At 46.7% G+C, this 20880-nt stretch overlaps 1 protein-coding gene across 1 annotated transcript in view; it reads left to right on the top strand.

Moving 5' to 3' along the window:
- Positions 1–20880, top strand: part of LOC143765632 (NXPE family member 1-like) — a 302041-nt gene that overhangs the window by 164182 nt on the left and 116979 nt on the right. Inside the window, exon 4 of the mRNA XM_077252480.1 lies at positions 11899–11960. Within this exon, the coding sequence (XP_077108595.1) occupies positions 11899–11960 (62 nt within the window). The remainder of the gene's footprint in view (positions 1–11898; positions 11961–20880) is intronic.

Raw genomic sequence — 20880 nt, 5'->3', positions numbered from 1 at the left:
AGATATATAAAAAAATACAAGGACTGTACTACAATTTCAATCTCCCTACAATGATCTCAGGACAAGTATGGCAGCCAGCAATAAAAAGGACTGCTGCACACAAAAGTGTGGACAAATAAACAAGATAATTGTGCAGAAAGGAGAACAGGATTTTTGCTTTTAAAAAAGCAGTTGGTTTGCACAGCAGCGTACAAACAGCAATGCAGCTATCAGGGAGCCTTATAAGGCAGCCTAATAAGCTACAGAGCTGATGCACAAAAATCTATCCTCCACTGTCCCTGCAAAGAAAAGGTGGTGTTAGACAGTGGAAATCGCTACAGCACAAGCGGTTTGGGGATTAATCTTCCCTCCCTAAAGATATCCCTGCTTCTGACGAAGCTGCCAGAACCTCTCCCTATGCTAAGATCGGCAGAAGTAAGATGGCGGTCGGCGTGCATTCCCCTTTATAGACCCTGTGACGCCGCAGAAAGCAAGCCAATCACTGTCATGCCCTTCTCTAAGATGGTGGGGACCGAGACCTATGTCATCACGCTGCCCACACTCTGCATCCTCCTTCGTTGGCTGAGAAATGGCGCTGAAAGCGTCATATGAAACAAGACTTTTGCATGCAGATCGGCGACCTCATGGCCGATCCCACACTAGGATCGGGTTAGATTTCATAAAACCCGACTTTGCCGAAACTCTTGAATTTGTCTGATCCGTTTCGCTCAACCCTATTGGTCAGTTCTACAGGGAGACCAAGTAATAGGGGAACTTATTCCAGCAAAACCTACCTTTGTATATGGAAAGGTGAATAATCTGGCCATTCAAATAGCTCTAACAGGGGTCAGAAATAAACCAGTAAAGATAAGTGCATTGTACAGAAATAGTTTTTTTCCTTGTAAAATATGCAAAATGTGTAAGGCAATGAGAAATCGTAATCCCTTATTCACCTTTTTTGGCTCTGATGAGACATTCACAATTAGAACACATATAAAGTGCCACACTAAAGGAATAATATATTACATATAATGTCCTTGTCAGAAGCTGTGTGTAGGCAGAGCAAAGCATGAATTGAGGCGTGAGAATGAAGGAACACCTTTATAACATCAATCATCCATTGTCTTATCATATACAGTGCCTTGTGAAAGTATTCGGCCCCCTGGAACTTTTCAACCTTTTCCCACATATTATGCTTCATACATAAACATAAACATAAAATACCAAATGTAAATTTTTGGTGAAGAATCAGCATCAAGTGGAACACAGTTGTGAAGTTGAACGAAATTTTTTGGTTATTTTACATTTTTGCGGAAATTCAAAAACTGAAAAGTGGAGCGTGCAATATTATTTGGCCCCTTTAAAGTAATACTTTGTTGCGCAACCTTTTGCTGTGATTACAGCTGCAAGTAGCTTGGGGTATGTCTCTATCAGTTTTGTACATCGAGAGACTGAAGTTCTTAGCCATTCTTCCTTGGCAAACAGTTCAAGCTCAGTGAGTTATGATGGAGATCGTTTGTGAACATGAACAGCAGTTTTCAGCTCTTTCTTCTTCTCTTTGGCCATTCTAAACTTGGATACGTTTATTTGTGAACCATTCCATTGTAGATTTTGCTTTATATTTGGGATCATTGTCTTGTTGGAAGACAAATCTCCGTCCCAGTCTCAGGTCTTTTGCAGACTCCAACAGGTTTTCTTTAAGAATGGTCCTGTATTTTGCTCCATCCATCTTCCCATCAATTTTAACCATCTTCCCTGTCCCTGCTGAAGGAAAGCAGGCCCAATCCATGATGCTGCCATCACCATGTTTGACAGTGGGGATAGTGTGTTCAGGGTGATGAGCTGTGTTGCCTTTACGCCAAACATATCGTTTGGCATTGTTGCAACTTCATCAGAAGAAGGGATATAGTTAGGGAGGGAAGATTAACCCCCAAACTGCTTGTGCTGTAGCGATTTCCACTGTCCAACACCACCTTTTTTTGCAGGGACAGTGGAGGCTATATTTTTGTGCATCATCTCTGTAGCTTATTAGGTTGCCTTATAAGGCTCCCTGATAGCTGCATTGCTGTTTGTACGCCGCTGTGCAAACCAACTGCTTTTTTAAAAGCAAAAATCCTGTGCTCCTTTCTGCACAGTTTTCTTGTTTATTTGCCCACACTTTTGTGTGCAGCAGTCCTATTTATTGCTGCCATACTTGTCCTGAGATCATTGTAGGGAGATTGAAATTGTACTACAGTCCTTGTATTTTTTCATATATCTTCCAGCCACTTTCTGCCACTTACATTGTGTTGTTTTATACACTGGGCCTGAGTTTTGGTTAAGTCTCCAGAAAAAAAAGTGAGATTCAAATTCTCACAAAGTGGATATACTTCAGTCCTGTTAGTTTGTCGTATGTCAGCCAGCCACTTTCTGCCTCTTAGATTGCGTTGTTATATACACTGGGCCTGAGTTTTGGTTCGGTCTCCCAAAAAAAAGGGAGATTCAAATTCTCACAAAGTGGATATACTACAGTCCTGTTAGTTTGTCGTATATCAGTCAGCCACTTTCTGCCACTTAAATTGTGTTGTTTTATGCACAGGGCCTGAGTTTTGGTTCAGTCTCCAAAAAAAAAAATCGAGATTTAAATTCTCAACAAGTTTATATACACCTTCTACCTTGTTTTACAGTACCATATAACGGTTGTTATTTTGGTTAGATTTTCCAAAAAATGAGGAAGTCTGGTGGAAGAGACCGTGGGTGGTGGTTGCCAGCTGGTACTGATGGTGGTGGTGGTGATGGTGCATCTGGTGGTAGTGGCAAAAGCACAATAGCACCTAAGGCTGGAGGTGTTGAGCCAGCGTCATCGTCTGACTACATAAGGCCTCGAAGGCTCCCTTATCTGGGAGTAGGAAAACAGCTTTTAAAGCCGGAGCAGCAGGAAAAAGTTTTGGCTTTCCTTGCTGACTCAGCCTCTAGCTCTTTCGCCTCCTCTTCAGAAAGTTCCAAATATAAAAGAAGTGAGTCGTCAGTGGATGCTCCCGGTCAGGAACACGACGTTTCCTTGTGTCCTTCACCCAAACCAACAGTGAAAGATGCGTCAGGCGACACTACAGGTTACTCCATGGAGCTCTTTTCACCTACTGTGCCTGGGTTAGAAAGGGAAATTGTTAACTGCCCATTACAAGATGAATCGAACATGGAGTGCACTGATGCACAGCCACAGCTAGATTATTATGATGTTCCATTGACTCAGATCACTACAATGGCCTTGCAGTGTACTGAGCCAGAATCTGACCCTGATGAGACTTTGGTGCCCCATCCTGAATGCTATAGCACCTTACACGGTGACACAGAAGAAGGTGCACATGGCATTGAAGAGGAGGTGATAGATGACCCAGTTGTTGACCCAGATTGGCAGCCATTGGGGGAAGAGGGTGCCGCTGCCAGTAGCTCAGAAGCGGAGGAGGAGGATGTGCAGCAGCCATCTACATCGCAACAGCTGTCATCTGGCAGGCCCGTATGAGGCCAAAAACGTTTGCAAGAAACAAAAACAGTTTTAGGACAGCGTGGCCATCCGGTGAAAGTAGCACAGCATGCAATGCTAGAAAAGGTATTCGATAGTAGGAAGAGTGTAGTATGGCAATTTTTTAACCAAGATCCGAATGATCAGTGCAAAGTTATCTGTAACAAATGCTCATAGACCTTTAGAAGAGGGAAGAATCTCCAAAATTTGAATACAACGTGCATGCTTAGACATTTAACCAGCATGCACTTGCAAGCCTGGACTAACTACCAAATGTCCCGCACCTTTGGTGCACCTGCTCAGAATGAAGGTAGTCAGCAACGCTACATTGCTTCCCTCACTGTAAGCCCACCGGTTAGGACACCACCAGCAGGAAATGTGGAGGTATCGTCGCAAGGCCAAAGCAGTCAGGGAATCACAAGGTTATTGGTAGGAAACACTGTATGTAGGCCAACATCAAGAAAACCATCACCAACCCTCTCTCAATCTGCCATGTCCACCACCACCACCACTAGTTCCACCATATGCAGCTCTCCAGTCCAGCTCGCCCTACAAGAGACTCTCGTGAGGAAAAGAAAGTACTCATCCTCTCATCCGCATACAGAGGGATTGGAACGCCCACATTGCTATACTAATCTCGTTAGAGATGATGCCCTACCGGTTGGTTGAAAGCAAAGCTTTCAAAGACCTGATGGCCTACGCAGTACCAAGCTATCACCTACCCAGTCGGCACTTCTTTGCGAGAAAAGCCATCCCAGCCCTCCACTAGCATGTCAAAGACCGCATTGTCCATGCACTGAAGCAATCAGTCAGTGGAAAGGTGCACCTCACAACAGATGCATGGACCAGAAGGCATGGACAGGGACGTTACGTGTCCATCACGGCGTACTGGGTGAATGTGGTGGATGTAGGGTCCACAGGGGACAGCCATAGTGGGACAGTTCTGCCTAGCCCACGGTCTATGAAACAGTTGGCTGTAGGCGTTCGCCACCCCCCCTCCTCCTCCTCCAGAAGCAAAAGCTCGTCCACAGAGCGCAGTCGCATGACCACTCCATCCGCAGCTGCCAGTGTTGCACACGAGGTGTCCCATTACGGAACAGCTAGTGGTAAGCGTCAGCAGATTGTGTTACAAACGAAGTGTTTGGGCGAAAACAGACACACCGCGGAAGTACTGGCCGAGTTCTTGCAGTAACAAACTCAGTCATGGCTGGGCAGTGTACATCTTGAGGCAGGCAAGTTAGTCAGTGATAACGGAAGGAATTTTATGGCTGCCATAGCCCTTTCAGAACTGAAACACATACCTTGCCTGGCTCACACACTGAACCTGGTAGTGCAGTGCTTCCTCAAAAATTATCCGGAGTTACCAGCCCTGCTCCGGAAGGTGTGAAGACTTTGCTCGCACATCCGCTGGTCGCCTGTACACTCCAGCCGTATGCTGAACCATCAGCGATCGCTGAAGCTTCCCCAGCACCGCCTAATAATCGACGTTGCAACAAGGTGGAACTCCACACTGCACATGGTTCAGAGGCTGTGCGAACAGAGGCGTGCTGTAATTAGTTTGTGGGAGGATATACATACACGGGCAGGCACTTGGATGGCAGACATGGAGTTGTCTGGTGTGCAGTAGTCGAAGCTACAAGACCTCTGTCAAGTCCTTCAGTGTTTTGAGGAATGCACATGGCTGGTAAGTGTAGACAACGCCATCATAAGCATGAGCATCCCACTAATGCATCTGCTGATGCAAAGTTTGATGCACATTAAGGAGCAGGCGTCTGCAGCCGAGGAGGAGGGAAGCCTTGATGACAGTCAGCCATTGTCTGCTCAGGGAACTCTCCTGGACGAGGTGGCGGACGAAGAGGAGGAGGAGGATGATGGGGATGAATATTTATGGGAGGAGGATGCTTCTCAGGGGGCAATAGAAACTGGTGGCGTTGCAAGGTCAGGTACAGAGTTTTTGCGGGACACAAGTGATATTGATTTGCAAGAAAGTGCTCCTCAACCCAGCACAAGCAGTGAATTGACACCTGGAACATTGGCCCACATGGCTGAGTATGCCTTGCGTATCCTAAAAAGGGACCCCTGCATTATCAAAATGATGACCGATGACGATTACTGGTTGGCCTGCCTCCTGGATCCATGATATAAAAGAAAATTACAAAATATCATGCCACATGAGAACCTTGAGCAAATATTGGCTACCAAACAAGCAACTCTTGTAGACCATTTGGTTCAGACATTCCCAGCACACAGCGGCGGTGATGGTTCTCACACGAGCCGTAGGGGGCAACATGGCAGAGGTGTTAGATGTGCACAAATCCGAAGTGGCGTTGGACAGAGGGGTTTTATGTCTAGGTTGTGGAGTGATTTCGCAATGACCGCTGACACGACAGGTACTGCTGCATCGATTCAAAGTGACAGGAGACAGCATTTATCCAGTATGGTTACGAAATACTTTTCCTCCCTTATCGATGTTCTCCCTCACAGGTCATTCCCCTTTGATTACTGGGCATTTAAAATAGACACCTGGCCTGATTTGGCAGAATATGCATTACAAGAGCTCGCATGCCCTGCTGCTAGTGGCCGTGGTCACCACCTGGCGCAAGTACCCGTGCGAGTGCCGTTTGCCTGGACAAGTGGGTGGGCCCACTCTTAGGCAACGGCACTGGCACAGGGTCCATCATAGTACAATGAAGTGTCTCTGACGGTGGTGGTGCACAACCAACGTCAGACACACCGTCTTAATATGAGGGGCCCTGTGCCAGTACCGCCGCCCACGAGAGACTGTTCCCCCCCAGCTCGAACAGTGCTCTACCACTTACAATACTTACCTCTCCCTGCTCCACCACTGTGTAGTCTGTGCTGTTAAATCCTTCAATGGCACTGCCAATACAAATTTGTTGAAATGATAGATGATAGTTAAAATATACAGGGGCCCTGGCCTCCATTTAGACCAGTTAATACTTTGCGCCTACTACCACTGCCTGCTACTCAGCAGAGGAGCCCACCGCTGTACCTAGCTAGGCCACCTGTTTATTTATGAACAATTTTTTGGCAGACATTTAGCCCACTTTATTATTTGGGCCTACTAACTGTGTCTGCCACTCAATACAGTTTTCCTCCACTGAACAAAGCAATGCCGCCTGTTTAGTCCTGTTACCACATTTGAACTGCATTTAGCCCACTTTATTATTTGGGCCTATATCTGTGTTTCCTCCTCATCCTGCCCATTGCCCAGCCACTGCTAGATGAGTCTGCTGGTACATTGACCCAGACCACTACATTCCCCTTGCACTCTACACAGTCAGAATCTGACCCAGCTGAAAGTCATGTTCCCCTTCCCGCATACTATACCACCTTACATGGGGACATAAAGGAAGGTGCAGATGAAAGTGCAGGTTCCTTCATCAGGTGAGGGGGGGCATACTCGTTGGCGACGTCACTGGCACAGGGCCCCTCATAGTACGCAAAAGTGTCTCTGCCAATGGGAGGCGCCACCCGCCGTCAAAACACCGCCGTACTATGAGGGGCCCTGTGCCAGTGCCATTGCCATTGAGTGGGCGCCCCCTTCTTGCTCAGGATCACAGCACTTGCAAAGTTGAAATACTTACCTTTCCCTACTCCACCGCGGTGACGTATTCCGCGTTTCCTGGGCCCACGAAAATCTTGAGCCAGCCCTACACCCCCCACGACTTTAGCCAAATGACCCCCAGTTTTCAATGCCTAACTATTATTATAAAGTAAATTAAGATTGACAAGCTTAATTAATAAGAATTGATGTTTTGGGCATTAAAATGGGCACTGTAGGTTTTTTCCTGTCCTCCACTCACTGCCGACATTGAATCCCCATTGACTTGCATTGGGTTTCGTGTTTCAGTCGGCCCCCGACTTTTCGCCATTATCGGCTGATTTCACCCGACCCGACTTTTGACAAAGTCGGGTTTCGCGAAACCCGACTCGATCCGAAAAAAGTAAAAGTCGCTCAACTCTAGTGACCAATATTTTTTAACTATTTTCCTTAGTTGCCTACATTCCTGATTATATTAAGTTATGGGGATTTTGAATTCAGATTAAATATCTATCCGTTTTATCCGGTCCACTCTTTTTTTGTGGGAGCCATTAATAATGATTCTCTTGGAACTTAGGGGAACCTATTCTAGCAAAATCTAGCTTTGTGTATAGAAACCAGGAAAATCAGTGTGAGGAGAGATGTAACTGGCCGGCATGCTGTCTGCACAATCGGTGGAGGATCAAGCACAAACCCAGGACAGCTACCGTGGATGGGATGTGGAGCCGCATATTCATCACTGTAATGAGCGGCACCACGTGACCGCTCATACAGGACAAGCTGCGACGCTAAGAGGAAGCATCGAGGGAGCTGGGTGAGTACTTTATTTCCAGCGGGCGGGCGCACAGGGGGTGGGAGGGGGTGGTTACCAGGAACTTAATTTTAATCACAAAAAAAAAGATTTATTATTATTATTATTATTTATTGTTATAGCGCCATTTATTCCATGGCGCTTTACATGTGAGGAGGGGTATTCATAATAAAAACAAGTACAATAATCTTAAACAATACAAGTCATAACTGGTACAGGAGGAGAGAGGACCCTGCCCGCGAAGGCTCACAATCTACAAGGGATGGGTGAGAATACAGTAGGTGAGGATAGAGCTGGTCATGCAGCGGTTTGGTCGATCGGTGGTTACTTCAGGTTGTAGGCTTGTCGGAAGAGGTGGGTCTTCAGGCTCTTTTTGAAGGTTTCGATGGTAGGCGAGAGTCTGATGTGTTGTGGTAGAGGGTTCCAGAGAAGGGGTGATACGTGAGAGAAATCTTGTATACGATTGTGGGAAGAGGAGATAAGAGGGGAGTAGAGAAGGAGATCTTGTGAGGATCGGAGGTTGCGTGTAGGTAAGTACCGGGAGACGAGGTCACAGATGTATGGTGGAGACAGGTTGTGGATGGCTTTGTACGTCATGGTTAGGGTTTTGTACTGGAGTCTCTGGGCAATGGGGAGCCAGTGAAGGTATTGACAGAGGGGAGAGGCCAGGGAATAGCAGGGGGACAGGTGGATTAGTCGGGCAGCAGAGTTTAGAATAGATTGGAGGGGTGTGAGAGTGTTAGAGGGGAGGCCACAGAGCAGGAGGTTGCAGTAGTCAAGGCGAGAGATGATGAGGGCATGGACTAGGGTTTTTGCAGATTCTTGTTTGAGGAATGTACGGATTTGTGAAATATTTTTGAGTTGAAATCGGCACGAAGTGGAAAGGGCTTGGATATGTGGTTTGAAGGAGAGATCAGCATCAAGGATTACCCCGAGGCAGCGAGCTTGTGGGACTGGGGAGAGTGGGCAGCCATGTACTGTAATGGATAGGTTCGTTGGGGGGGTCGCGTGAGATGGGGGAAAGATGATGAATTCTGTTTTGTCCATGTTAAGTTTCAGAAATCTAGTGGAGAAGAAGGATGAAATAGTGGACAGACATTGAGGGATTCTGGTTAGTAGGGAGGTGATATCTGGTCCAGAGATGTAGATCTGTGTGTCATCAGCATAGAGGTGATGCTGAAAGCCATGAGATTCTATGAGATGTCCCAGGCCAAAGGTGTAAATGGAGAAGAGCAGGGGCCCAAGGACTGAACCTTGTGGGACTCCGACAGATAGGGGGCGAGGTGAGGTGGTGGTGTGTGAGTGGGAGACGCTGAAGGTCCGGTCTGTTAGGTATGATGAGATCCAGGATAGGGCCAAGTCTGTGATGCCAAGGGATGAGAATGTCTGTAATAATAGGAAATGGTCCACTGTGTCAAAGGCAGCCGACAGGTCGAGGAGGAGGAGGACAGAGTAGTGTCGCTTGCTCTTGGCGGTTAAGAGGTCATTGGTGACTTTAGTTAGGGCAGTTTCAGTGGAATGGTGTGACCGGAAGCCAGATTGTAAGCTGTCAAAGAGGGAGCAAGAAGAGAGATGGGAGGACAGTTCAAGGTAGACGTGTTGTTCCAGTAGTTTGGAGGCATAAGGGAGAAGTGATATAGGGCGATCGCTAGATACAGAGGATGGGTCAAGAGAGGGCTTTTTGAGGATAGGTGTGATGGAGGCATGTTTAAAGCTTGAGCAGAAAACACAAGTTGTTAGTGATAGGTTTAAGAGATGGGTTAGGGTTGGGATGAAGACTGTGGTGAGGTTTGGGATGAAGTGGGATGGGAGCGGGTCAAGTGCACAGGTGGTGAGATGTGATCTTGAGAGTAGAGTGGAGAGTTGATCTTCTGTAATGGTGGAGAAGTTGGTTTTGGAGGTGGAGGGCTGGGAAGTCGGGAGGAAGGGCTCTGGGAGTTGTTGACCAAAACTGTCTCTGCCTCATTTTTCAAGCAGAAGATTGATAACATCAAAGTCTTCAGCTGAGATAAGTGGGGAGGTAGGAGGTGCTGGGGGATGAAGGAGAGAATTGAAGGTGTTGAATAACTGTTTAGGGTTGTGAGACAGGGAGGATATGAGAGATGAGAAGTAGGTTTGTTTAGCTGTGGCGAGTGTGGTCTTGAAAGTAGTGAGGGACTGTTTGAATGCGATGAAGTGCTCGTTGGAGTGGGATCTTTTCCATCTGCACTCAGCAGTCCTGGAAGCTCGCCTCAGTTCTTTGGTCAGGCTGGTGTGCCAGGGCTGTCTGTTGATTTTGCGAGCTTTGGTATGTGTAAGTGGGGCAGCAGATTCCAAAGCTACAGCTATTATGGTGTTATATAGAGCGGCAGCGTCATCCGCATTGTGTAAGGAACTTATGTCTGTGAGAGGGAGGAGGGATTCAGAGAATGAATATAGGTCAAGATGTTTAAGATTTCTGCGAGGGTGTGAAAGTTTGTGGGGTGGGGATTGTAGACATGGAGTGGAGAGGGGAGAGAATGTGAGAAGGTTGTGGTCAGAGAGAGGAAGAGGTGAGTTAGAGAGGTTAGATAGGGAGCAGAGGCGGGTGAAGATGAGGTCCAGTGTGTGACCATCTTGGTGAGTGGCTGCAGAAGACCATTGAGTGAGGCCGAAGGAGGAAGTGAGAGATAGAAGTTTAGTGGCAGCTGAGAGGGAAGTGTCAATGGGGATGTTGAAGTCGCCCATGATGATAGTGGGGATGTCCGCCGAAAGGAAATTAAGTAGCCAGGTGGTGAAGTGGTCAAAGAAGGTGGTGGCTGGCCCTGGCGGGCAGTAAATGACAGCCAGTTGGAGGTTGGAGGGGGAGTAGATGCACACAGAGTGCACCTCAAAGGAAGGGAGGGTAACAGAGGGTGGAAGTGGGATTGGGGTGAAGGAGCAGTTATCTGACAGGAGAAAACCAACTCCTCCACCATGTTTGCTGCTGGGGCGGGGATTTTTCATTCCTTCTCTCCAGCGAACGCTGCTGGGAAGAAGGAATGAATTCCGGCTTCAGCACCACACGCAGGGGGGGACAGCGCTTACTCTAGCGCTGTCTCCTGCACTGTCCGTGTGGTCCTCAGTCGGCACACAGACGGGACACGTACAGCATCCGTGTGCGGTACGTGTTTACACGGACCCATTGACTTTAATGGGTCCGTGTGATACGTGCGCTCCTACGAACACTGACATGTCTCCGTGTTTTTCAAACGGACACACGGTCCGTGAAAACACACTGACATGTGCAGAGACACATTTATTTTAATGTGTCTACGTGAGTCAGTGTCTCCGGTACGTGAGAAAACTGTCACCACACGTACCGGAGCCACTGACGTGTGAAACAGGCCTGATAAGCTGAGAACCAGACACTATGCATTAACAACATGAGAACAGCGCCCTATACAGGCCTCTATTGTGCAAATGTATACTAAACAGTCACCCCATCCATGAACTAGAAGGTAGTGAGTGGCTGTCTATTTAGTATGTTGCACCTGTGTTTTGCAACATCTTGCTACATGGGCTGGCTGCATCCTGTAGTGCATTTGATCAGAGACCTGGGCAGGTAAGCGGTGCTGCCCTTTTTCAACTGTATTTTTGAATTTTTGGATGGCTTTTAGTCCTCTTTTGTGGATTTGCCACTAGCATGGTCCCATAAACTAACATTGGTCTAAGTGTGATCCGATGTTTTGTCAGATTGCACTCCTACCGAAAACATGCTCGTCTACACTTGCCCTTAGACAGGAATCTAGGCGAAATACACACAATGCAAACCATCCATAATTAATGTGCTGTGGACGGTGCATTTGGACATTTTAGAGGCATAAATGTCAGTATTGGATTGCATGCTTTTTTGTGTTGTTTTTTAATTTTATTGTCACTGCTACGATTTTTGTTGTGGGAACTTTGGTATTGTAATTCCATATGAATGCTTTCATTATAGCTCAGATTGGAACATAGTAATAAAAAAACAGCTTTTTACTTTTCTTTGTCCAGTAGTTCAGCAATATTTTTAATACCCTTGCTTTATCATTCTCATCTCAGAGAGAACATTGCAATAGAAATTCCCAAAAACCCTGAATATGTTGATGTAGAGAAATGTAACAGTAAGTATTTAGCGCTTTGTAAATTACATTGATTGCTATATGTGGTTTCAATTGATTCATGCGCATATTACTTTAATGACTTTAATTTTGTTTGTTGGTATAAGAATATGTTTTGTTTTAGTTGTCAATGCAGGCATCATTTTTTAATACATAGTTTATTGGTTTTTAGAAATTTTAGGCTTATAATTTGAAAATTTGTAACAAAAAAAGTATTTTTACTTCATTTTTAATTTTCTGGTAATCATATATTGTTACCCTGATGTTACTATCTAATCAGATGACTAGACAGTCTACACCCACACTATGAAAATCTATTGATCTAGGGCAGAGGATGTTCAGTATTAACCTGCTCATTAGTGCAAAATATTTGTGAGCTCATGCAGAAGCAGAGCACTCCTTCCAGCACAAAGGAAAAATTTTTTAGCGGACCCCTTCTGATCTACAGGGAATTTCAGACCTCATCACTAGGGTTGAGCGAAACGGATAGGTCAATTTCATAAATCGCCGACTTTCGCCAAAGTCGGGTTTCGTGAAACCCGAGCCGATCACAGTGTGGGATTGGCCATGCGGTCGGCGATCTTCGCGCCAAAGTCGCATTTCATATGACGCGTTCAGCGCCATTTCTCAGCCAATGAAGGTGGACGCAGAGTGTGGGCAGCGTGATGACATAGTTCCTGGTCCCCCCATCTCAGAGAAGGGCATGGCAGTGATTGGCTTGCTTTCTGCGGCGTCACAGGGGCTATAAAGGGGCATGCACGCTGACCGCCATCTTACTTCTGCCGATCTGAGCATAGGGAGAGGTTGCTGCAGCTTCGTCTGAAGCAGGGATATTGTTAGGGAGGAAATATAAACCCCCAAACCGCTTATGCTATAGCGATTTCCACTGTCCAACACCACCTTTTCTTGGCAGGGACAGTGGAGGCTAGATTTCTGTGCATCAGCTCTCTAGCTTATAAGGCTCCCTGATAGCTGCATTGCTGTTTGTACGCCGCTGTGCAAACCAACTGCTTTTTTAAAAGCAAAAGTCCTGCTGCTCTTTTCTGCACAGTTCTCTTGTTTCTTTGTCCACATTCTTGTGTGCAGCAGTCCTTTTTATTGCTGCCGTTCTTGTCCTTTGATCATTGTAGGGAGATTGAAATTGTAGTACAGCCCTTGTATTTTTTGAAATATCTGCCATCCTCTTTCTGCCAATCAAACTGTGTAGTGTAATACAGTGGGCCTGATTTTCCTGCATTCTCCCACACATAAAAAGGGAGATTTATATTGCCAGTGTGTGCATCTGCGTCAGTCCTGTTAGTGGCATATCTGCCAGGCTCTTTCTGCCAATCAAACTGTGTAGTGTAATACAGTGGGCCTGAATTTCCTGCATTCTCCAACACATAAAAAAGGGAGATTTATATTGCCAGTGTGTGCATCTGCGTCAGTCCTGTTAGTGGCATATCTGCCAGCCACTTTCTGCCAATCAAACTGTGTAGTGTAATACAGTGGGCCTGATTTTCCTGCATTCTCCCACACATAAAAAAGGGAGATTTATATTGCCAGTGTGTGCATCTGCGTCAGTCCTGTTAGTGGCATATCTGCCAGCCTCTTTCTGCCAATCAAACTGTGTAGTGTAATACAGTGGGCCTGATTTTTTGCCTGTCTCCCACACATAAAAAAGGGAGTCTTAAATTCACAACAAGTTTACGTACACCTTCTACGTGGTTTTACAGGACCATATAACGGTTGTTAGTTTGGTTACATTTTTCCAAGAATGGGGAAGTCTGGTGGAAGAGGTCATGGCCGTGGGCGGTCATTGCCAGCTGGTAATGATGGTAGTGGTGGTGGTCGTGGAGCATCAGGTGGTTGTGGGAAAAGCAATATAGCCCCTAAGTCTCGAGTTGTTGAGCCAGCGTCATCGTCTGGCTACAAAAGACCTAGAATGCTCCCTTTTCTGGGAGTAGGAAAACCGCTTTTAAAGCCAGAGCAGCAGGAAAAAGTTTTGGCTTTCCTTGCTGACTCTGCCTCTAGCTCCTTCGCCTCCTCTTCGGAAAGTGCAAAATTTAAAAGCAGCGCGTCGTCAGTGGATGCTCCCGGTCAGGAACAAGTCTCTTTCTTGCGTCCTTCACCCAGAACAACAGTGAAGGATGTGTCAGGCGACACAACAGGTTACTCCATGGAGCTCTTTACACATACCGTGCCTGGGTTAGAAAGGGAAATTGCTAACAGGCCATGCCCATTACAAGATGAATCGGACATGGAGTGCACAGATACACAGCCACAGCTAGATCATTATGCTGTTCCATTGACTCAGATCACAACATTGCCCTCGCAGTGTACTGAGCCAGAATCTGACCCTGATGAGACTATGGTGCCCTGTCCCAAATGCTATAGAACCGGCTTACACGGTGACACAGAGGAAGGTGCACAGGACATAGAAGAGGAAGTGATAGATGACCCAGTTGTTGACCCCGATTGGCAGCCATTGGGGGAACAGGGTGCCGCTGGCAGTAGCTCTGAAGCAGATGAGGAGGAGGAGCCGCAGCAGGCATCAACATGGCAACAGCTTTCATCTGGCAGGCCCGTATCTGGCCAAAAACGTGTGTCAAAACCAAAAACAGTTGTAGGACAGCGTTGCCATCCTGTTAAAGTAGCACAGTGTGCAATGCCTGAAAAGGTATTCGATAGTAGGAAGAGTGCAGTCTGGCAATTTTTTAACCGAGATCCGAATGATCAGCGCAAAGTGATCAGTAAGAAATGCTCAAAGACCTTTAGCAGAGGTCAGAATGTCAAAAATTTAAATACAACTTGCATGCGTAGACATTTAACCACCATGCACTTGCAAGCCTGGACTAACTACCAAACGTCCTGTAACGTTGTTGCACCCGCTCACAATGAAGCTAGTCAGCAACGCTACATTCCTTCCCTCACTGTAAGCCCACCGTTTACGATACCACCTGCAGCAAATGTGGAGGTATCATCGCAAGGCCAAAGCAGTCAGGGAATCACCAGGTTCTTGGGAGGAAACACTGTATGTAGGCCAACAGCAAGAATACCATCACCAATCCTCTCTCAGTCTGCCATGTCCACCACCACCCCCCCGCTAGTTCCACCATATGCAGCTCTCCAGTCCAGCTCACCCAACAAGAGACTCTCGTTAGGAAAAGGAAGTACTCAGCCTCTCATCTGCATACACAGGGTTTGAATGCCCACATTGCTAGACTAATCTCGTTAGAGATGATGCCCTACCGGTTGGTTGAAAGTGAAGCTTTCAAAGCCCTGATGGCCTACGCAGTGCCACGCTATGACCTACCCAGTCGACACTTCTTTGCGAGAAAACCCATCCCAGCCCTCCACCAGCATGTCAAAGACCGCATTGTCCATGCACTCAGGCAATCTGTCAGTAGAAAAGTGCACCTCACAACAGATGCATGGACCAGTAGGCATGGCCAGGGACGTTACGTGTCCATCACGGCAAACTGGGTTAATGTGCTGGATGCAGGGTCCACAGGGGACAGCCATAGTGGGACAGTTCTGCCTAGTCCGCGGTCTAGGAAACAGTTGGCTGTAGGTGTTCGCCACCCCCCCTCCTCCTCCTCCTTCTCCTTCAGCAGAAGCAAGAGCTCATCCACAGACCGCAGTCGCACGACCACTCCATCCGCAGCTGCCAGTGTTGCACACGAGGTGTCCCATAATGGAACAGCTAGTGGTAAGCGTCAGCAGGCTGTGTTGGAAATGAAGTGTTTGGGCGACAACAGGCACACCGCGGAAGTTCTGGCTGAGTTCTTGCTGCAAGAAACTCAGTCATGGCTGGGCAGTGTACATCTTGAAGCAGGCAAGGTAGTCAGTGATAACGGAAGGAATTTTATGGCTGCCATAGCCCTTTCACAACTGAAACACATTCCTTGCCTGGCTCACACCTTGAACCTTGTGGTGCAGTGCTTCCTGAAAAGTTATCCGGGGTTACCCACCCTGCTCCTGAAGGTGCGAAGACTTTGCTCGCACATCCGCTGTTCGCTCGTACACTCCAGCCATATGCAGAACCATCACCGATCTTTGAAGCTTCCCCAGCACCGCCTAATAATCGACGTCGCAAGAAGGTGGAACTCCACACTGCACATGCTTCAGAGGCTGTGCGAACAGAGGCGTGCTGTTATGTATTTGTGGGAGGATACACATACACGGGCAGGCAGTTGGATGGCAGACATGGAGTTGTCCGGTGTGCAGTGGTCGAAGCTACAAGACCTGTGTCAAGTCCTTCAGTGTTTTGAGGAATGCACACGCCTGGTTAGTCCAGACGACGCCATCATAAGCATGAGCATCCCCCTAATGTGTCTGCTGATGCAAAGTTTGACGCACATAAAGGAGCAGGCGTCTGCAGCCGAGGACGAGGGAAGCCTTGATGACAGTCAGCCATTGTCTGCTCAGGGAAGTCTCCTGGACGAGGTGGCGGACGAAGAGGAGGAGGATGATGGGGATGAATATTTATGGGAGAAGGAAGCTTCTCAGGGGGCAATAGAAACTGGTGGCGTTGCAAGGTCAGGTACAGGGTTTTTGAGTTTTTGAGGGAGACAAGTGATGTTGATTTGCCAGAAAGTGCTCCTTAACCCAGCACAAGCAGTGAATTGACACCTGGAACATTGGCCCGCATGGCGGATTATGCCTTGTGTATCCTAAAAAGGGACCCCCGCATTATTAAAATGATGACTGATGACGATTACTGGTTGGCCTGCCTCCTGGATCCACGCTATAAAGGGAAATTGCAAAATATCATGCCACATGAGAACCTTGAGCAAATATTGGCTACCAAACAAGCAACTTTTGTAGACCGTTTGGTTCAGGCATTCCCACGAGACAGCGGCGGTGATGGTTCTCACACGAGCTGCAGGGGGCAACATGGCAGAGGTGTTAGAGGTGCACAAATCAGAAGTGGCTTTGGACAGAGGGGTTTTATGACCAGGTTGTGGAGTGATTTCGCAATGACCGCAGACACGACAGGTACTACAGCATCAATTCAAAGTGACAGGAGACAACATTTGTCCAGTATGGTTACTAAGTATTTTTCCTCCCTTATCGATGTTCTCCCTCACGCGTCATTCCCATTTGAATACTGGGCATCCAAAATAGACACCTGGCCTGAATTGGCAGAATATTCTTTACAGGAGCTTGCTTGCCCAGCTGCTAGTGTGCTATCAGAAAGAATCTTCAGTGCTGCTGGTTCAATACTGACTGAAAAAAGGACTCGTCTGGCTACCCAAAATCTTGATGATCTAACCTTCATTAAAATGAACCAATCATGGATTTCTAATTATTTTGCCCCACCTTTCCCTGCTGACACCTAGCTTTCCTGTAAAAAGGTCTTGCTTTTGGACTCGTCTTACTGACTGCTCCAATTTCTCCATTTGCAGCTGCTGTATGTCCACCATAGGCCATTTTTACACCTCCTTAAATGGGCTGACTCTCCCCACGGGGCCGTGGTCACCACTTGGCGCAAGCACCCGTGCGAGTGCCGTTTGGCTGAACAGGTGGGTGTGCCCACTTTTGGGCGACGGCACTGGCACAGGGTCCCTGTACCACCGCCCACGAGAGAGTGTTCCCCCCAGCTCAAACAGTGCTCTACCACTTGCAAAACTTACCTCTCACTGCTCCACCACAGTGTAGTCTGTGCTGTTAAATCCTTCAATGGCACTGCCAATACCATTTGTTAACATGATTGGTGCTAGTAAAAATATTCAGGGGCCCTGTCCTACATTTACACCAGTTAATACTTTGCACCAACTACCACTGTCTGCAAGTCAGCAGAGGAACCCACCCCTGTACCTAGGTATGCGACCTGTTTATTTGTGAAATTTTTTGTTTTGCCAGACATTAACCTCACTTTATTATATTGACCTACTAACTGTGTCAGACACTCCTTACAGTTGTCCTCCACTGAACAAAGCTAGGCTGCCTGCGTACTCCTGTAATCTATTTTTAACTGCATTTTGCCTATTACTTTTTTGGCCCTACTAATTGTGTCTGACCCTCCTTGCAATCCTCCTCCGCTGACCACACCAATGCTGCCTGTGTACCCCTGTAACCAATTTAAACCTGCATAGAGCCTACTTTTTTATTTTAGGGCTAGTAAGTCTGCGCCACTCCTTCCAATCGTCCTCCGCTGACCACACCAATGGTGCCTGTGTACCCCTGTAACCTATGTAAACCTGCATAGAGCCTACTTTTTTATTTTAGGCCTAGTAAGTCTGTCTGCGGTCCCTCCTTGCAATCGTCCTCCGCTGACCACACCAATGCTGCCTGTGTACCCCTGTAACCAATTTAAACCTGCATAGAGCCTACTTTTTTATTTTAGGCCTAGTAAGTCTGTGCCACTCCTTCCAATCGTCCTCCACTGACCACACCAATGCTGCCTGTGTACCCCTGTAACCTATTTTAAACTGCAGTGAGCCAACTTTTTTGTTTAAGGCCTACTATCTGTGTCTGTCTGTGCCACTCAATACAGCTGTCCTCCTCTAATAATAAGCTGAGCTTCAATTGTCAGGTTTTCAGCCTATAGGAATTTGAAAACTGCATTGGGGCTACTAGTTGGGTTGGGCCTACTAACGGTGTCTGCCGCTCCTTGGTGTTATCCACCACTGAACAAAGCTGAGCTTCAATCTTCAGGCTTTTGGCCTATAGGGAATTTTAAACTGAATTTAGGCGACTTGTTTGGTTCGGCCCTAGTAACGATGTCTGCTGCTCCTTGGTGTTCTCCTCCACTGAACAAAGCTGAGCTTCAATCTTCAGGCTTTCGGCCTATATCAGATATTTAACCCCTTCAACCCATATGACATACTATCCCGTCGAGGTGGGGTGGGCCTTAATTCCCACCGACGGGATAGTACGTCATAGCGATCGGCCGCGCTCGCAGGGGGAGCGCGGCCGATCTCGGCCGGGTGTCAGCTGCCTGTCACGGACCGCCCCCAACACATTAACCCCCAGCACACTGCTATCAAACATGATCGCAGTGTACCGGCGGTACAGGGAAGCATCGCGCAGGGAGGGGGCTCCCTGCGTGCTTCCCTGAGACGATTGGTACAAGTCGATGTACTCACCTTGTACCGAGTGTCTCCTCCCTGCATTCCCCGGATCCAAAATGGCCGCGGGGCTGCATCCGGGTCCTGCAGGGAGTACTTCAGGGTGCCATGCAGGCGCTGGTAAGCCTGCACAGCTGTATGTCAGATCGCCCATCTGACAGAGTGCTGTGCAAACTGTCAGATCGACGATCTGTGATGTCCCCCCCGGGACAAAGTAAAAAAAAAAATTTCCACATGTGTAAAAAAAAAATAAAAAAAAAAAATTCCTAAATAAAGAAGAAAAAAATATATTATTCCCATAAATACATTTCTTTATCTAAAAAAAACAAAAAAAACAATAAAAGTACACATATTTAGTATCGCCGTGTCCAAAACAACCCAACCTATAAAACTGTCCCACTAGTTAACCCCTTCAGTGAACACCGTAAGAAAAAAAAAACGAGCCAAAAAACAACGCTTTATTATCATACCGCCGAACAAAACGTGGAATAACACGCGATCAAAAAGACGGATATAAATAACCATGGTACCGCTGAAAACGTCATCTTGTCCCACAAAAAACGAGCCACCATATAGCATCATAACCAAAAAAATGAAAAAGTTATAGTCCTCAGAATAAAGCGATGCCAAAATAATTATTTTTTCTATAAAATAGCTTTTATCGTATAAAAGCGCCAAAACATAAAAAAATGATATAAATGAGATATCGCTGTAATCGTACTGACCCGATGAATAAAACTGCTTTATCAATTTTACCAAACGTGGAACGGTATAAACGCCTCCCCCCAAAAAAATTCATGAATAGCTAGTTTTTGGTCATTCTGCCTCACAAAAAACGGAATAAAAAGTGATCAAAAACTGTCACGTGTCCAAAAATGTTATCAATAAAAACGCCAACTCATTCCTCAAAAAACAGACCTCACATGACTCTGTGGAGAAAAATATGGAAAAATTATAGGTCTCAAAATGTGGAGATGCAAAAACTTTTTTGCTATAAAAAGCGTCTTTTAGTGTGTGACAGCTGCCAATCATAAAAATCCGATATAAAAAAAGCTATAAAAGTAAATCAAACCCCCCTTCATCACCCCCTTAGTTAGGGAAAAATATTAAAATTTAAAAAATGTATTTATTTCCATTTTCCCATTAGGGCTAGGGTTAGGGTTAGGGCTAGGGTTAGGGCTAGGGTTAGGGCTAGGGTTAGGGTTAGGGCTAGGGTTAGGGCTAGGGTTAGGGCTAGGGTTAGAGTTAAAGTTAGGGTTGGGGCTAAAGTTAGGGATAGGGTTGGGGCTAAAGTTAGGGTTAGGGTTGGGGCTAAAGTTAGGGTTATGGCTGGGGCGTTGGGATTAGGGTTAGGGGTGTGTTTGGATTAGGGTTTCAGGTAGAATTGGGGAGTTTCCACTGTTCAGGCACATCAGGGGCTCTCCAAACACGACATGGCGTCCGATCTCAATTCCAGCCAATTCTGCATTGAAAAAGTAAAACAGTGCTCCTTCACTTCCGAGCTCTCCCATGCGCCCAAACAGGGGTTTACCCCAACATATGGGGTATCAGCGTACTCGGGACAAATTGGACAACAACTTTTGAGGTCCAAATTCTCTTGTTATCCTTGGGAAAATAAACATTTGGGGGGCTAAAAATCATTTTTGTGGGAAAAAAAGGATTTTTTATTTTCACGGCTCTGCGTTGTAAGCTGTAGTGAAACACTTAGGGGTTCAAAGTTCTCCCAACACATCTAGATAAGTTCCTTGGGAGGTCTAGTTTCTAATATGGGGTCACTTGTGGGGGGTTTGTACTGTTTGGTTACATCAGGGGCTCTGAAAATGCAACGTGACGCCTGCAGACCAATTCATCTAAGTCTGCATTCCAAA

The sequence above is a fragment of the Ranitomeya variabilis genome, chromosome 4 (assembly GCF_051348905.1).
Source record: "Ranitomeya variabilis isolate aRanVar5 chromosome 4, aRanVar5.hap1, whole genome shotgun sequence".
In the NCBI taxonomy this organism is placed as follows: domain Eukaryota; kingdom Metazoa; phylum Chordata; class Amphibia; order Anura; family Dendrobatidae; genus Ranitomeya; species Ranitomeya variabilis.
Note: the sequence above shows the minus strand (reverse complement) of the source record. Positions and strands in the feature narration are given on the sequence as shown.